Source organism: Sciurus carolinensis, chromosome 2 (assembly GCF_902686445.1).
Source record: "Sciurus carolinensis chromosome 2, mSciCar1.2, whole genome shotgun sequence".
NCBI classification, from domain to species: Eukaryota; Metazoa; Chordata; class Mammalia; order Rodentia; family Sciuridae; genus Sciurus; species Sciurus carolinensis.
In genome coordinates, this window is record NC_062214.1 from 196,918,522 (window position 1) to 196,936,102 (window position 17,581).

General features: G+C 54.4%; 1 protein-coding gene across 1 annotated transcript in view; it reads left to right on the top strand.

Moving 5' to 3' along the window:
* The window catches only part of Dync1h1 (dynein cytoplasmic 1 heavy chain 1), a 63,166-nt gene that overhangs the window by 33,611 nt on the left and 11,974 nt on the right, over nucleotides 1-17,581 (top strand). The window contains 23 exon segments of the mRNA XM_047537674.1: nucleotides 75-287; nucleotides 993-1,231; nucleotides 1,404-1,560; nucleotides 2,564-2,791; nucleotides 3,167-3,397; nucleotides 3,592-3,732; nucleotides 4,109-4,342; nucleotides 4,427-4,633; nucleotides 4,711-4,832; nucleotides 5,261-5,426; nucleotides 6,379-6,542; nucleotides 9,033-9,162; nucleotides 10,746-10,879; nucleotides 11,730-11,844; nucleotides 11,928-12,089; nucleotides 12,171-12,385; nucleotides 12,489-12,693; nucleotides 13,903-14,076; nucleotides 14,178-14,297; nucleotides 14,469-14,589; nucleotides 16,131-16,326; nucleotides 16,738-16,855; nucleotides 16,942-17,157. Of these exon segments, the coding sequence (XP_047393630.1) occupies nucleotides 75-287; nucleotides 993-1,231; nucleotides 1,404-1,560; nucleotides 2,564-2,791; nucleotides 3,167-3,397; nucleotides 3,592-3,732; nucleotides 4,109-4,342; nucleotides 4,427-4,633; nucleotides 4,711-4,832; nucleotides 5,261-5,426; nucleotides 6,379-6,542; nucleotides 9,033-9,162; nucleotides 10,746-10,879; nucleotides 11,730-11,844; nucleotides 11,928-12,089; nucleotides 12,171-12,385; nucleotides 12,489-12,693; nucleotides 13,903-14,076; nucleotides 14,178-14,297; nucleotides 14,469-14,589; nucleotides 16,131-16,326; nucleotides 16,738-16,855; nucleotides 16,942-17,157 (4,008 nt within the window).

Consider the following 17,581-nt stretch of genomic DNA (forward strand, 5'->3'; position numbering starts at 1 on the left):
TAAGCGAGTGTGGTGAGTGGCAGGCCCTGCACCTCAGGCCTCTGGAGCTGTGCTGGGTCGCGCCCCTCCCACAGATCCTGATACAGAGCGTCTGTGAGACCATGGTGCCCAAGCTGGTGGCAGAGGACATCCCGCTGCTCTTCAGCCTCCTGTCAGATGTGTTCCCTGGGGTCCAGTACCACCGGGGTGAGATGACTGCCCTTCGGGAAGAGCTAAAGAAAGTGTGTCAGGAGATGTACCTGACCTACGGCGACGGAGAGGAAGTCGGTGGAATGTGGGTTGAAAAGGTACTGGGGCTCGCTCTCTTGACTGCACCTCGCAGACCCTGCGCTGCAGGGCCCAGGGGGCGCTCGCTGGAGGGCAGGGTGATTTGCCCACGGCCTGTTCACGATAGCAAAACTGGGAATTTCCTTTACATGGTCTGGTTAAGTCCCTAAAAATGTGGACTAAAGACATGATTATAATGGAAATTTGTTTAAGCCAGTAAAACTCTTCTCACGGAATTTTTCAGACCAGTTTAACATCTTCAGTCCCTGAGGAGTATGTGATTTGCCTTCGTATTGATTTCTTCCTTTCCTCTTCGTGTTTGTTTATGCAAACTGTTTGTATTGACCAGAAAAATGCTATACTGAATTAAACCATGGCTATGGTCTCCTTTTTTTGGTGGTCCTGGGGATGGATCTAAGAGTTGCCCAGGCAGGCATGGAACTTGGAACCCTCCTGCCTCAGCTGGAGGCAGGAGGCAGGGATTATAGGTGTGGCCACCACATGGCCTTGTCCTTTGGGGACCTGCTGTGTGACTGTTGAGGGAGCCTGGTAGGACCGCCCCTGGTTGAGAAGTGTCTGGAGGTAGTCCCTGATTTCTTCAGTTGAAGAATTCTAGTACCTGCTTCCCAGGACCCATAGGACACGTTTCTTGCTCACGCTCATCAGTGACTAAAGCGCCTCCTGTTCTTCCTGAGGTGTCACAGTGCTGATCTCTGGCCCTGCAGGTTCTCCAGCTCTATCAGATCACCCAGATCAACCATGGCCTGATGATGGTGGGGCCCTCGGGGAGTGGCAAGAGCATGGCCTGGCGGGTGCTGCTGAAGGCTCTGGAGAGGCTGGAGGGTGTGGAGGGCGTGGCCCACATCATCGACCCCAAGGCCATCAGCAAAGACCACCTCTACGGAACCCTGGACCCCAACACCAGGGAGTGGACGGACGGGCTCTTCACACATGTGCTGAGGAAGTACGTTGGCTTTGGTCTGGTTTGTAGCAGACAGTGCGGGCCCATGCACTGTCTCGGTCACATCCAGAGGGGCCTTGGTTTTCCCAGCCACGCTCTAACAAGTTAAAGCTCACTTCCAAAGCCGTGGTGGCTGAGCACGTGTCAACGGGCGTTTGAAACCCTTCCCACGCAGGATCATAGACAACGTGCGGGGCGAGCTGCAGAAGCGCCAGTGGATCGTCTTCGATGGTGACGTGGATCCCGAGTGGGTGGAGAACCTGAACTCGGTGCTGGATGACAACAAGCTCCTGACCCTGCCCAACGGGGAGCGCCTCAGCCTGCCACCCAACGTGAGTAGCCTTTTGGGCATAGCTGCAGTGCGGCCCCTTGTCTGCAGAGCTGGAGGCCAGCCGCAGCTGGAAGGTGGTGAATGGAAGGCCCTGGCAGTGGTGGTAGGCTCCATGTAACTTGCTGCAGCATATCGTTCTCCTTGTTCGGTTAGTCACCTCCCACTGCACCTGACTTTACATCAAACTGTGTCATAACTGTGTGCGGCAGGGAGAATGTGGCATCTGTAGGGTTCAGCACTGTGCTCAGGTGTCCACTGGAGGCCTTGGAACTTGTCCTTTTCAGGAAAGGTGCTGAGGAAGGGCTTACGGTGCTGTTACTAGGGGTGGTGCAGAGGGATCTGCTGAAGGACGGGACCAGAGTGTGAGGGACGGCATCAAGACTAACTCCACGGTGTGTGGCCTCTGCCTTACCAGGGAGGGTCAGGACTGGCACGATCACCACGCCCTCAACCAGGCTGTGGGGCCTCAGTGCAGTCTGTGTGCACCGTCTGGATTTGACCCATGAGGTCCTTTGGTAGCTGGCTGTCCAATCAGTTCTCATCAGAAAGCGGCTGGTCTCTTGAGGCCATGTAGCACAGGGTCAGGGCTCTGAAACCAGGTCCACAATCAGAGTTTCAACCCATTTACTAGCAGAGGCAGCTGGGCAGGTTACCCAGCCCTTGTGTGAGTGGAGGTAATAACAGGCTGTCCCCTGGTCTGCGTGGCAGTGAGTGCAGCCCTGGGGACAGTGCCTGGGTGGGGTGTGCATGGCACCCTTGGGGAACCGCTGCTTCTGTCCCACCAAGAGCCCCTGGCCAGGGAGTAGGCGGTGTCCTGCTCAGCCCTGCCTGTTCCCTGCCCAGGCTCTTGTGGAGAGAAGGTTGGTACTGTAGCAGTGAGAACTGCAGGTACATCTTTTTAAAGTAAGTGCAGAAAAATTAAATTTAAATCATCCATTCAGTTTGTAGGTAACAGAATTATAATGCCACATCTGTCCTTAAATCGCTTCTCATTGTCCCCCAAGGTGCGCATCATGTTTGAGGTGCAGGACCTGAAGTACGCGACGCTGGCCACCGTGTCTCGCTGCGGCATGGTCTGGTTCAGTGAGGATGTGCTTAGCACAGACATGATCTTCAACAACTTCCTGGCCCGGCTGCGCAGCATCCCTCTGGACGAAGGGGAGGACGAGGCACAGCGTCGGCGCAAGGGCAAGGAGGACGAGGGGGAGGAGGCCGCCTCTCCCATGCTGCAGGTATGGGACGCATGCCCTCCCCACTCGGGCCACAGGTCAGTGAGGTCACTCACTGTGCTTCCACCCAAGCCAGGCAGTCTTGCAGAAGCAGGTTTGTCTTGTACCAGCTTCCGGGGAGGCCCAGCTGTATCAGCTGCAGAAATTAAAAGACGTGTGGGGAAAATTTAAAGACCCTTCAGTCTTCTTTCTCCCTCTGCATGTTGTGGAAAGTCCCTGTTTCCCATGGTCAGGGGTGAAAACCGTGTTCCCAGGAAGCAGGGCTTTGGGGAACCACTAAGAAGGAATGCATGTGGGTCATGGATGGGGCCTAGGTTGGGACAGGTGAAACTCCAGCGACGTGAGCTGGTGGTCAAGCCTCCTTCACCCCTCCTCCAGATCCAGAGGGACGCGGCGACCATCATGCAGCCCTACTTCACGTCCAACGGCCTGGTCACCAAGGCGCTGGAGCACGCCTTCCAACTGGAACACATCATGGACCTGACGCGCCTGCGCTGCCTGGGCTCCCTCTTCTCCATGCTGCACCAGGCCTGCCGCAACGTGGCGCAGTACAACGCCAACCACCCCGACTTTCCCATGCAGATCGAGCAGCTGGAGCGCTACATCCAGGTCAGGGTGGGCCGGGGGGCTCAGAGCCCAGGAACCCTGTGCCTCTGGGTGTGTCATGATCAGGCTTCCACAAGGGGCTGGGAGGTGGGCGGGGCCACCGTCGGAGAAGACTTCACGGTGAACTTTGCTCTCAGTGTCTGTCTGTTTGCTGTTGCTAACAATTCGTGGACATGAAAGTTTAATTCTTTCAATAGCGATACCTGGTTTATGCCATACTCTGGTCCTTGTCTGGAGACAGCCGACTAAAGATGAGAGCAGAACTGGGTGAATACATCCGGAGAATCACAACTGTGCCCCTGCCCACCGCGCCCAACATACCCATCATCGATTATGAGGTGAGTGAGGGAGAATTCCCTGCGTTCTTGCTGCCTGGGCTCAGTCCATCCCAGAGCGGCCTGCCGGGGACTTCACTTTACCTACAGGCATCCACCCTTTCAGTTTCACAAGGCACAAAGGAGTGCAGGCTGACCCGTCTGTTTTTTTTGGTACTGGGTATTGAACCACTTAACCACTGAGCCACGTCCCCAGCCCTTTTCATTTTTCATTTTGAGACAGGGTCTCACTAAGCTGCTTAGGGCCTCGCTAAGTTGCTGAGGCTGGCCTTGAACTAACTCGTCCTTTTTGAGTGCTCTGTTTATGTCAGAGTGAGCCATCTTGTTGGGAAGGAGGTGTGCAGGCCACAGAGTGACTTGCGCCCCTGTCCCTATACAGGTGTCCATCAGTGGAGAGTGGTCCCCATGGCAGGCCAAGGTGCCTCAGATCGAAGTGGAGACACATAAGGTGGCAGCTCCAGACGTCGTCGTGCCAACCCTGGACACTGTCCGCCACGAGGCCCTCCTCTACACTTGGCTGGCCGAACATAAGCCGCTGGTCCTCTGTGGCCCTCCCGGGTCGGGCAAGACCATGACGCTCTTCAGTGCTCTCCGGGCTTTGCCTGACATGGAGGTATGGCAGCCAGGAGGCGGGCACCAGAGTTGTGGGGGCTGGGTGTGGGCATGTCCCGTGACCATGTCTGTCTTCCTTCCGAAGGTCGTGGGCCTTAACTTCTCCAGTGCCACCACCCCAGAGCTGCTGCTGAAGACGTTCGACCACTACTGCGAGTACAGGCGCACGCCCAACGGGGTGGTCCTGGCCCCCGTGCAGCTCGGGAAGTGGCTGGTGCTGTTCTGTGATGAGATCAACCTGCCGGATATGGATAAATACGGGACACAGAGGGTCATATCCTTCATAAGACAGGTCTGCCCCTGCCCACGCCTCTTCCCCTCTCCGTTTCTGCTCCTTCTGCTCTCACGTGCTTCATGCCCTTTCCTCAGATGGTGGAGCACGGAGGCTTTTACCGCACCTCAGATCAAACGTGGGTGAAGCTGGAGAGAATCCAGTTTGTGGGGGCTTGTAATCCACCCACCGACCCTGGAAGAAAACCCCTCTCACACAGGTAATGCAGCTCCGGGCTCCTGGCTGCACACACACCAGTTCCCAGAGGCCCGTAAATATGGCTTGGATTCTAAAGGTGACAAGACCGCTGGCCGCAGGCTTCCTCCAGGCCAGCTGTGCTGAAGTTGCAGGGAGCCGTGGTACAGATGGCGGCACCAGGCTGCGCGGCAGCTCAGTTGGGGGGGCCCTCGCCCAGCGCATGCGCACCTGGGCTCAGGCCCCGGCACCACAAGAACAGAAGGCTGCGCTCGCCTTCTGGGTGGTGGTGAGCTGCGCTACACCGCCTGTAGGGCAAAATGAGGCTGAAATTGGCCTGGATTTTCCGTTTTGCTGGGTTCTTTGTAACGCCTCTGTGCTGACCAGCAGTGTGCGCCTGGCCTCTTACCTGCCCCCCGCGCGGAGGTGCTGAGCCCAGCCGTCCTTGCGCAGGTTCTTGCGGCATGTGCCTGTTGTGTACGTGGATTACCCAGGGCCGGCCTCCCTGACGCAGATCTACGGCACCTTCAACCGTGCCATGCTGAGGCTCATCCCTTCCCTGCGGACCTATGCAGAGCCGCTCACTGCTGCCATGGTGGAGTTCTACACCATGTCCCAGGTACGTGGAGTCGCTCTCCAAGGCCTTCTCTTTAGTAATTGAAGAGCCTGAAAGAACTGGGCTTTGGTCAGAGTTCTTGGTGAGCCAGCAGACTCTGCAAGGTTAGGCATCAAAACCATTCTACGAAGGTGCGAAGGCAGCTGGCCCTTTCATGCCTGTCCGGTTATGGAAATGGGCTGTGCCTAGGATTCTAGAAGGGTCTGTCCACTTTTGACCACAGGTCTGTGGTGCATGGATGTTGTATGTTATGACTGCACATTTGCTAAATGCTCTTGACCCGACCACTTAGACCCAACACTAGGAGCACCTCATTCCCTACTCTGGTCAACATTAAAAAATAGTTGTCAAGAAAATCTTTGCCCCTTTAAGGAGAGACGGTTCTTATGGTATGAATTTGCACATCTGTTAAGTCTTCCCATGCTGGCCCTTTAAAGTGGTGTATCTGTCTTGCTCTTGGTGCTCTGTGGTTTTGATTTCATTTTGGGCAGTACTGGGGTTTCCACCAGGGGGCTTTACCACTGAGCTACATCCCTTACCCTTTTTTATTCTGAGACAGGGTCTCCTAAGTTGCTAAGGTTGACTTTAAGCTTGCAATCCTCCTGCCTCCACTTCTGAGGTGCTGGGTCGATAGGCATGCGCCACTGTGCCTAGCTCTTGGTGTTTTTCTGAGTGCTTGCCTGTCCTGAACTGCAAATATTTTTGCCCAGTAGTTTGTTTGTTCAGAAGGATTTTGTTGTTATTTTTTCATATGCTCATCAAGCATCTGCCACTGAGCCACATCTCCAGTCCAGTTGTTTCAGCCTCTAAGGTGGTTTACTAGTACTTCCTTAAGTATTTCAGGGTCTAGATCTTCTGTCTTTAATGTAAAAACGTTTTATAGCATTTTACCTTTCAGCCACTTTCCACGTCTTATTAGGCTTACATGTAACTTCCATTTCTCTCATTCCCACAGGAGAGATTCACTCAGGATACACAACCCCACTACATCTATTCACCCCGTGAAATGACCAGGTGGGTCAGAGGTATCTTTGAAGCCCTGCGGCCCCTGGAGACACTGCCTGTTGAAGGCCTCATCCGGATCTGGGCCCACGAAGCCCTCCGTCTCTTCCAGGATAGGTAAGGAAGCCAAGGCTCCGCTGGTTCTGTCTCCGCTTCTTGGAGTTCTAAAGACCATCGGAGTCAGGGTCTGAGCCAGGCTGTGCTTGCCACTGGGAGCGGAGGCCTTGCTTCTGGGACTTGGGTCCCTGGCAGGTGAGGGCACCCAGCAGCTGCCTCCCTGGCCAGGCTCACTCCCTGCTGCCCATACCCGCAGCCCTGTTCTCAGAGGGTCCCAGCTGTGTCTGCAGCCCCGCTTTCCTCTTCTGCCTGTTGACTATGTGTATTGGCTGCCGCTAGTAAGTTGAGGGAAAGAATTGCTAGTGACTGAATGATCGGGATTATTGAGGGAGCTGAGTGGTTTGAGTCACGTTCTCTCGCCATGAACACCTAGCGCATCTGCCTCTCGGGGAGTCTTGAAGCCAGGTGCGTGTAGTGGTGCATGCCTGTGATCCTGGCTACTTTGGAGACCAAGGTGGGAGGACACTTGGGCTCACCAGTTCAAGACCAGCCTGGACAGCATAGCAAGACCCTGTCTCAGAAAAGAAAAGAAAATCACAAAAGAAGACAAATCAAAGCATCTTAAAAATCACTGGCCATTGTGCTTTTTTTGTTATCCCGCCCCAGTGCTGGGAATGGAAACAGGGGCTCCTGCATGATAGGCACGCACTCAACCACAGAGCTGCACCCACGTTATTGGCAGTTATTTTTTTCAATGGCGGGGTGTAGGGATACTGGAGATTTAACCCAGGAATTCTCTACCACTGAGCCTGCCCCACCAGAGTCCTCCTCTACCCGTTCCACCTCTGAGCCTCGTCGCCAGCCCTTCTATTTTGTGTTTTGAGACAGGGCCTCACTGAGTTGCTGGGGCTGCCTTGAGCCTGGGATCCTTCTGCCTCCCGAGTCTGGCTGACTCCATAAGGTAGAAGGTGATTCCTGTGGTGCGACGTGAGAGGCAGTGCTCTGCTCAGGCCCTAGGCTGCGGAGGTCAGAGGGGCCAGCAGAGCAGGAGCAGGGAAGGGAGGACTCTCTGGTCAGGCAGGTCAAGGCACAATGCCCCCCGAGGTCGCTGGTCTCCAGAGGTCGTGGTCCCCGCAGCACAAGCTCCTCTGGCCTCTGGCGGTGTCAGGTTTAGGTGATTGAGAGCAGTTAGTCAACAGCTAGCTACCCGCTGGGAAGACTCGAGGAAGAGGGTCCCTCCAGACTAAGAAGGTGAGGCCTGGGCACGCGCGCCTCTGGACAGTGAGTCCCGCAGCTCCCCTTGCCCGTGCCGCGCAGGGAATCCCAGTACCGCCTACTGCTTGTTGTGGTGTGCTGGCGTCCCGCCGAGTCCTCGGTTGTGGTGTGCTGGCGTCCCGCCGAGTCCTCGGTTGTGGTGTGCTGGTGTCCCACTGAGTCCTTGGAGCTCCTTTCCAACAGCTGCTGTAACTGATGGGGGAGGTGTGCTGCAGCGGGAGCCGAGATCCCTGGTGTTCATACTGCATCCTACTCCTTTCAAAGGTCTCTGTTAACTGACCGAGCCGCAGTCACTTGTTTCGTGGAAGAGTTGCACCACGATGTCACTGTCCGACTTCCCGTAACTCCAGGGAGAAGCTGGCTCGGCTCAGTTGCAGCAGCAGCAGAGTGTCCCGTTCGGCCCCTGTAACCCAGGATGCACCCTTCAGGGTGCTCACAGTCCTCCTGCCTGCTCCATGCTTTCCCTGTGAGCCTTGTGCTTCCCTCTTCTGTTGATCCAGTGCCCCACGTTATGGGAAGCATTTATTGTTAGCAAGCTTAGAAACCAGATTCAAGGCAGGAACAGTGACATGCACCTGCGGTCCCAGCTACTCAGGAGACAGGGAAGGTCTGAGTCCAGGAGTTCAAGACTGGCCTGGGCAGCATAGGGAGAAACCTCTCCCTCACCCCTCATCTTAAAACAAATGTCCATATTTTGGGTCCCCACACCAGGGGTTATGTGTACTTTCGTTTCTTAGGCCCCTGTAACTAAATGTTCTTAGAGGAATTTGTCTCTGATGTCATGGTGCCATAGTTCTGAGGGCTTTTGCATATTTCAAATCAAAATCCGCTGCCTGGAGGGCTGGGACTGCGACTCAGTGGAGCACTTGCCCTGCACGTGTGAGGCACTGGGTTCCATCCTCAGCACCACATAAAAAATAAAGATATTATATCCATCTACAGCTAAATAAAATATATATTTTTTTAAAATCTGCTGCCTAGTATAGTGGAGCATGCCTGTAATTCCAGCTGATAGGGAGACTGAGGAAGGAGGATTGCAAGTTTGAGGCCAACCTGGGCAACCTAGATAGACCCTGTCTTAAAAGGACTGAGGTTCTGGGTTCCCCCCATGCTGAGTGGGGTGGGGGAGAAGGGAGACACTGAGCTGCCTGAGTTCTGAGCCAGAGGCCGGGCTCCTCCAGTGTGGTGACAGACCGGTAAAGATGGCGGCGCCCACGGCCGTGTGTCCTGCCAGGGCCCCAGCTGGTCTAGCTCACACCGCTGTCCCTCCCACAGGCTCGTGGAAGATGAGGAGCGGCGCTGGACTGATGAGAACATCGACATGGTTGCCCTGAAGCACTTTCCTAACATAGACAAAGAGAAGGCAGTGAGCCGGCCCATCCTGTACAGCAACTGGCTGTCGAAGGTAACGGGCGTCGCTTCTCCCCAGGCACAGTGAGCCTGCTGCTCAGGAGGTCGAAGCAGGGAGGCCGCAAGCTCGGGGCCGGCCTGGCCAAGCTAGCAAGGCCCTGTCTCCAAACAGGGACACCCACTCTGAGACTGGCCCCCACTGCATCCTGCCTGCAGTGGACAGCGAGGAGCAGGGTTCTACAGCACAGGCGGGCCAAGCGTTCCTCGGACCACGCAGCTTCCACTCTCCACACAGTGGGGCAGTTGTGAATGATGTGCGTGGAAAGGTTCCATATGCTAAAATGCTAATCGGAGTCAGAACAGCTGTTCGCTGTCCTTTTTCTCTGAAGAGGATTAAGGGTGCTTTGGCAGGTAACAGTCCGGATATGCCGTGAGCCCAGGAGTTTGAGGCCAGCCTGGGCAACATAGCAAGATCTGTCTCCAGAAAACAGAGAGACTCATGATGTCAGGGAAGGCATGTTGGGCAGAGGGCCTCACAAGCCAGAAGCAGCGAGCTCAGTCCATGCAGGGTCTCTGGAACTTCACGTGATCCCAGACGCGAGTACCCATCCTTTTTCAATTGCAGGAAACACTTCCCAGTGGCTTTTTCCTTCCTTTTTCCTCTCTAGGATCTTTTGAAGAACATTCTTGAAGGTTTATAATTATATTTCGCTTATATTTCGCCCCTTGATCCTTCCCTGACTGAGTCAGGGTGTGGTGTGGGCTGTGAACCCGTCTTCAGTCTTTCCCTGGAGAGACTGTTTGTGTGCAGGGGTCTGTTCTGAGGCTCTGTCCTCTTCCCCTGCTGTTGTCACTTCCTATGCTAAGACCACATGGTTCTGAGGATGGTAGTAAGTCTATGAGAGGGGAGAGACCCCGCACCTGCTGCTTCTCCAGGAGGACTTGACCATCCTCAGCCCTTTTCCTCTTGCAAATGAAATAGAATTGGCTTGTACCACCACCACCAAGGTTTCAATAGGGATCAAAGTGTCTGTTTATCAATGTGCATGGAACTGGCATTTTTATAGTAGTGTGCTTTTCTCTCCCTGATCACGGTGTATCTCTTCATATATTTAAGTCTCAAAGTCTTTCTGTAAATTTGTTTTCTCAAAAAAATAGATCTAAAATAGATCCAAAAAGCCAGGTGTGTGGTGCATGCCTATAATCCCAGTAATTCAGGAGACTGAGGCAGAAGGATCACAAGTTTGAGGCCAGCCTGTACAACTTAGCAAGACCCTGTCTCCAAATAAAAAAATTTAGGGTTGGAGATATAGCTCAGTTGTTAAGAGTGCTTGCCTCGCAAGCACAAGGCCCTGGGTTCAATCCCCAGTACCGCAAAAAAAAAAAAAAAATTTAAAAGGCTAGGGATGTAGTTCAGTGGCAGAGCACCCCTGGGTTCAATCCCAGGTATGATAGATAGATAGGAAAAAAAGGAAGGGATCCCCTCAGATTTTTGGTGCTTGGCTGTAAAAATGATTATCTTCTTTTGTAGCTTGTTTTTCGAGTTTCTTCATAGTCTAAGGAAATACAGTTGGCTTTGTTTTAATAACTCATGTGATTTCCCTCTAAACGATTTGTATGTCACCTTTTTTTCCATAGGATTATATCCCAGTAGACCAAGAAGAATTAAGAGATTATGTCAAAGCGAGGCTGAAAGTCTTCTACGAAGAAGAGCTTGACGTTCCTTTGGTGCTGTTCAATGAAGTGCTGGACCACGTGCTCAGGATTGACAGGTGGGCCTTCGGATGGTGCCCCCACCTGCTCGCCTCCATTGCTCTTGACCCAGTGTGGGGCGTCATACCAGGCCTCATGCATTCTTCCCCACCGCCGCCTTCTGCCAGGCGCCCCCGCCTTCCCGTCTTCCTAGGTCCAGCTTACCTGTCCTAAACTACTTATTTGTTTTTAATTTTTGCGTTATTAGGGATTGAACCCAGGGTCCCATACGTGCCAGGCAAGCACTTTACCACTGAGCTGCATCCCAGCTGTTTTGTTTTACTCTGAGACCGAGTCTTGCTGAGTTGCCCAGCTGCCTTGAACTTGTGATCCTCCTACCCACCTTCAGAGTGGCTGGGACTACAGGCGTGCGCCACCACACCCAGCTGCCCTTAACTTCCATCCCCAGAGGAACTCCACTCTCCCCTCACACTGTAGGCTACCATACATCAGAGCCCTGTCAGCCTCCTGCCAGAATTGGGTTCATCGCCAGGTCATTAGAGAGTGCAGAAGATGGGACTATGTCTGATTGATCTTTACTCCCACGGGACCTGGCAGATTATAATTGTTCAACGAATGTTTGTTGTACAAGTTCAAGTTAAGACATGTTCAAAATATCATGGACAATCCTAAAAAAGTGTCAGGATTGAGTGTTAAAAGAGGAATGAGGGACTGTGCTCCTGTCTCAGTGGTGGCACGCTTGCCCAGCACGTGTGAGGCACTGGGTTCCATCCTCAGCACCTCATAAATATAAATAAATAAAATACAGGTATTGTGTCCATCCACAACTAAAAATAATTAAAAAAAAAAAAAGAAGAAGAGGAATGAGGCCCTAGAACCTAAAATTCATCCGCTCTGATAACATTTCAGAATATTCCGTCAACCTCAAGGACACTTGCTTCTGATTGGTGTTAGTGGAGCAGGGAAAACCACCCTGTCTCGGTTCGTCGCCTGGATGAACGGCTTGAGCGTGTACCAGATCAAGGTGGGTCTGCTTGTAGCCTGTAATCCCACAGTGGATCCTAAGCCCTGGGTGAAGTGGACCTGACTCGCCACCCGCTTCTGTAGGTACATAGAAAGTACACAGGGGAAGACTTCGACGAAGATCTTCGGACAGTACTCAGACGTTCGGGCTGCAAAAACGAAAAGATCGCATTCATAATGGACGAATCCAATGTGTTAGATTCCGGATTCCTGGAGCGAATGAACACCCTTCTGGCCAATGGAGAGGTGAGAGCCGAGCGCTGGGCCCCATCGCCCGTTAGTAGCTCGCCCTGGGAGGCCAGCAAGTCAGTGCCATGTTCTCCCCAGGTCCCGGGTCTCTTTGAGGGAGACGAATACGCCACTCTGATGACACAGTGCAAAGAGGGGGCCCAGAAGGAAGGCCTGATGCTGGACTCCCACGAGGAGCTCTACAAGTGGTTCACCAGCCAGGTCATCCGCAACCTGCACGTGGTGTTCACCATGAACCCGTCCTCCGAGGGACTCAAGGACCGGGCCGCCACCTCGCCAGCCCTGTTCAACAGGTACGCTGGTCTCCTGGTTCTGGGTCGGGGTAGTGGGTTCCCTCCCCCGCTCCAAGGCAGACCCGCTCTTGGTGGCTGTTGGAGTCACGGGCACCTTTTCCAGGTGTGTGCTGAACTGGTTTGGTGACTGGTCCACTGAAGCACTGTACCAGGTTGGCAAGGAATTCACAAGTAAAATGGACCTGGAGAAGCCGAACTATGTCGTCCCTGATTACATGCCCGTCGTGTACGACAAGCTGCCGCAGCCCCCATCACACCGGGAAGCCATCGTCAACAGCTGTGTCTTCGTCCATCAGACTCTTCACCAGGTGGGTTGGGCTCTGAGGTGAACAGGTCGTGCTGATGTTAAACCCAGTTGAGATAAAAATGGCACTGTAGGACTTCAGGTTTGATGCCATTCCATCACTGCAAAAGAACTGTTCGTTTCTCTGACTTCTGCTCTCCTCGGTGACTGTCACCCTTGTCACCAAGCTGGGAAGTCTGAGCCCCTGAGCTTGGCCGCCCCCGTGGGCTCTCTGTGAAGCCGTATTCTCCACTTGCAGCACATGCAGTCTCCGCACACCGCGGAGAGTGAGAGGCTTTGCAGGCTCCCAGAGTCCCTGGGCAGCGCCCAGTGCAGTTACTGTAGCACAGTGGCCTGCACAGACCGCACCTGAACAAAAGGCCACGCCAGACCAGCAAGCCTGTGCGGAGTCTGTGGCGGGCAGCCTCGGACCTGCTGGCCTTGGTTGCCGATCCTTACACTGGAATCTTTGCTGTAGACGGGTCCAGACCACTCCTCTCTGCCAGAAAAGCTCTGTAAACCCCACGTGGGGTCTGGGTGTCCTGTCACACATGGATCCTGCAGGCTGTCCCCGTGGCCTCCAGAGCGTTGTCTGATTCGGGCTTCCCTCTGCTGCCCTGATTTCTACTGCCCTGCTTCAGGCAGCTCCCTCCCAGTCAGAGACCAGAGCCATTTATCACACTTGGCCACAAAGCCTGCCGATAAGCCTCTGCTGAAAATAGGCAAGGCGAGTAGGGTGTGCACACAGTGCTTACCTGGTAGTCAGGAGTGTGGAGCCCTTTACATGAAGGACACCTCTGAGGGGCATAGGTGCCACCATTACTCAGAGAAGTTTAAAGAAAGCAGTAAAGATTTGGGGGGGCTGCTGGATCCATCCCAAGGGGGCTTAATCTCTGAGCCCCATCCCCAGTCCTTTTAATATTTTTTTGGGACGGGTCTTGCTGAGTTGCTTAGGGCCTTGCTAAGAGACTGAGGATGGCTTTGAATTTGCAATCCTCCTGCCTCAGCCTCCCAAGTCGTTGGGATTGCAGGTGTGCACCACTGCACCCAGTTCTTAGGGTACTTTTTGAGGGCACATTAGTGACTGAGGCCAGCTGGAGTATTCTGACACCTGAGCACTGGGTTTGTCCCACCACGTCACATTGTGGTCTATCAAAGTGAACAGTCAGCAGTTTCTGAGGTTGAGTCTCAGAGAGCATCCTGAAAAGTGAAGATTTAACTTCTTTTCTAAAAGGCTAATGCTCGGCTAGCAAAGCGGGGAGGCAGGACAATGGCCATCACACCCCGCCACTACCTGGACTTCATCAACCACTACGCCAACCTGTTCCATGAGAAGCGTAGCGAGCTGGAGGAACAGCAGATGCACTTGAACGTCGGGCTCAGAAAAATCAAAGAAACGGTTGACCAGGTACAGCAAGCACAAAGCTCACTCCTGCGCACGGCTGCAGTGGGGCCTGTTGGGATAACTGGTGCACGTTCCTGCGTCCCAGCACGGGTTTTGCTCTTTAGGTAGAAGAACTGCGCCGGGACCTGAGGATAAAGAGCCAGGAGCTGGAGGTGAAGAATGCAGCAGCCAATGACAAGCTGAAAAAGATGGTGAAAGACCAGCAGGAGGCCGAGAAAAAGAAGGTGCTTCCTATTCCTGGAGCAGGCCTGGCTCTGGGCCTGTGCAGCCTGGCGGGAAAGCAGGAGTGGTTTGGAGCAGGCTGTAGGGTTTGTGGGTGTGTAGGCGCGCTGTGCAGGACGCACTCGCAGGCTGACCAAGGCTGACCCCGTACCTGAGCCAGCTTTCCTTTCCAGGTCATGAGCCAGGAGATTCAGGAGCAGCTGCACAAGCAGCAGGAAGTAATCGCAGACAAGCAAATGAGCGTCAAGGAGGACCTCGATAAGGTGGAGCCTGCCGTCATCGAGGCGCAGAATGGTATGTGAGTGCTGGCGCCTCTGGGCATTCCCCGAGGTTCTGGTGGTGCGGCCAGAGCACTGTCCTGGGTACCGGAGGCCTTTTGTGGGTACTTAGGATGTTTCCATCTGTCTAAATCAGGAAGAAACCAAGAAGAGCAGTCTTAAAGGACAGAAAGGTTATTTGGGGGCTCGGAGTTTAGAGGTCTCAGACCTCAGGGCTTGAGGTGAGGCAGAGCATCCTGGCCTAAGAGTGTGGTGGAGGGAAGCAGCTCACATGGTGATCAGGAGGCAGAGTGGTCTCCACTCTCCAGAGGCAAAGCCACGCCCACTGCCCACCTCCTCCAGCCACGCCTGCTGCCCTCGTTACCACTCAGTTGACCCCCGTTGGGATTGATTCGCTGGGTTGAGGCTCTCCTAACCCATTCATTTCACCTCCGAATGTCCTTGCACTGTCTCACACATGAGCTTTTGGGGGACACCTCACATCTAAACCATAACACCATCTCTTCAGGCAAAATTCCTGTGAAGACAGGCTGTACAGTGAGACCTTCCCATAAGAGAAAATTGGCAAAGTAAGCTTAACACCATGATACGTTTTTAAAAGATCTACTGATAATCATGAAAACATGCCCTTTGCCAACCCCTGAATGAATTTCATGAGAGAAGTTCCATGAAGTGTGTAGCGCCGCCTCTTGCAGTGCCTTCTGGGAGTGCCCTGCTCTTGGCCCCTGGTTGCTAGTTCCCAGCTCAGCTGCACACAACCCACTCTGTGTTCCCTACGTGCCTGTACGAGCAGGCGGTACCCCTGTAGGCCTCTGTTGGCCTGCGGTTCACCCAGTAACCAAGCGGGACTTGCTGGGCACTGCAAGGCACACCTGTCATCCCAGTGACTTGGGAGGCCAAAACCAAGGGTCTCAAGTTCAAGGCCAGCCTCAGCAACTTAGTGAGACCCTCTCTCAAAAATTAAAAAGGGGGCCTGGGTCTCAGTGGCAGAGCGCTTGCCTAGCATGTGAGAGGCACTGGGTTTGATCCTTAATACCATCTACAAAAATAAGCAAATAAAGGCATACTGTCCATTTATAACTATAAAAAAATTAAAATAATAAGTAAAAAGGGCTGAGGACATGGCTCAGTGGTAGAGCACCCCTGGCTTCAACACTATGGCAGAATGGAAATGTCTTCATTGAATTTGTATAAAATAATATGCCATTACATTATTCTGGGAGATAAAGGAATTGAAAATTTGTGGGGCATTTTATTTTGTTTTGTTGGTGCTGGGATCAAACCCAGGACCTTGCAAATGCTAGACAAACTGTCTGCCCTTGAGCCCCCAGCCCCGTGGTGAGGTGTCTGTGAAGCAGTACGCTGCTCTGCAGGGAGGTTGGCGGTGTAGGCTGGCCGTGTAAGGCCTCCTTAGTTACTTAGGAGGTCAGCCACTTCTGTTCGGAGGGCTGGAGACAGAACCTGGCCCCGGAGCCTGTGAGCGGCTGCTTGGCTGTGGGGCTCACTCCTCCTCCCTCTGCCCTCTGTCCCCGCATCCTCCACCTCTGCGTGGCCCAGCTGTGAAGTCCATCAAGAAGCAGCACCTAGTGGAAGTGCGCTCCATGGCCAACCCTCCTGCCGCCGTGAAGCTGGCGCTTGAATCCATCTGCCTGCTGCTGGGTGAAAGCACCACGGACTGGAAGCAGATCCGCTCCATCATCATGCGTGAGAACTTCATCCCCACCATCGTCAACTTCTCAGCGGAGGAGATCAGGTAGGGGTGGGGACGGAGGCGGCGTCTGAGTGCAGTTTTCCTGAGGGGCAGCTCTGGTGGTGCAGGTCACACAGCCTCAAGTGCCTCTAGGCCGTCCCTGTGGACGGAGCCAGAGCGTCCCAGGCACCTTTAGGGTGCTTTCCTCGCGTCTTTGCCCTGCCAGCCAGTCCTCTCCCGTCATGAATGAGCACTGTGGACACGGCCCTTTGCCCGAGTCGGAGCAAGGACCCCTTCCTGTTGCAGCAAAACTGGCCCAAGGGTCTCTCCTGCGGGGCAAGGGGCCAGGGACCCGGTCTGCAACCCTCCAGCGCCTGCTTTCCCTGGGAACCGGCTGTGGTCCCTGGGGAAGGGAGCTGGCCGCCGTCTTTATCCTTCTCATCCCGACTTCTAAGCACACTTCCCCTTTTGCAGTGATGCCATAAGGGAGAAGATGAAGAAGAACTACATGTCCAACCCAAGCTACAATTACGAGATCGTCAACCGGGCCTCCCTGGCCTGCGGCCCCATGGTGAAGTGGGCCATCGCCCAGGTAATGCCCGGCCCGTGGGTGGCCCGCGGTGCGCGGGAAGGCAACTCTCCCGCCTCTTCTGAACGCACGGTCCTTGCCCTTCCCAGCTGAACTATGCAGACATGCTGAAGAGGGTGGAGCCCCTGCGGAATGAGCTGCAGAAGCTGGAGGATGATGCCAAGGACAACCAGCAGAAGGCCAACGAGGTGGAGCAGATGATCCGGGACCTGGAGGCCAGCATCGCCCGCTACAAGGAGGAGTACGCGGTGCTCATCTCCGAGGCCCAGGCCATCAAGGCAGACCTGGCAGCTGTGGAAGCCAAGGTAGGCTGGCCCTGCTCACGACGCAGTGCTCCTGGCCTCCCTTGGTGGAAGCCGAGAATAGACATTGACTCGGCCTCACAGGCCATGGTGATCTTGGTGAATTAGCGCTTTAGTGCCTGCTGGTGTTAACCAAATAGTGCTAGGACAGACACCAGCTGGACAGCCCAAGCCAGCCAGTCCTCCCACCTTGGCCTCCCCCAGCCGCTCCTTCCCTAGGGCTCCTCTTCCCACACCAGTCTCTGCGCACACAGGTGTCTTGGGCTGAGAGGGGGCCCCTGTCCCCCTTCATCCTGATGAGACTCCGACATTCCCCTTGTCATCCGTGCGTAGGAGGCAGTCTTGGCACCTCTGGGCCCGTGTGCCAGAGCCGGTTTCTAGCTGCCTGGAGCTTGAACATGTGCGGCACGCAGGGTACATCCTGAAC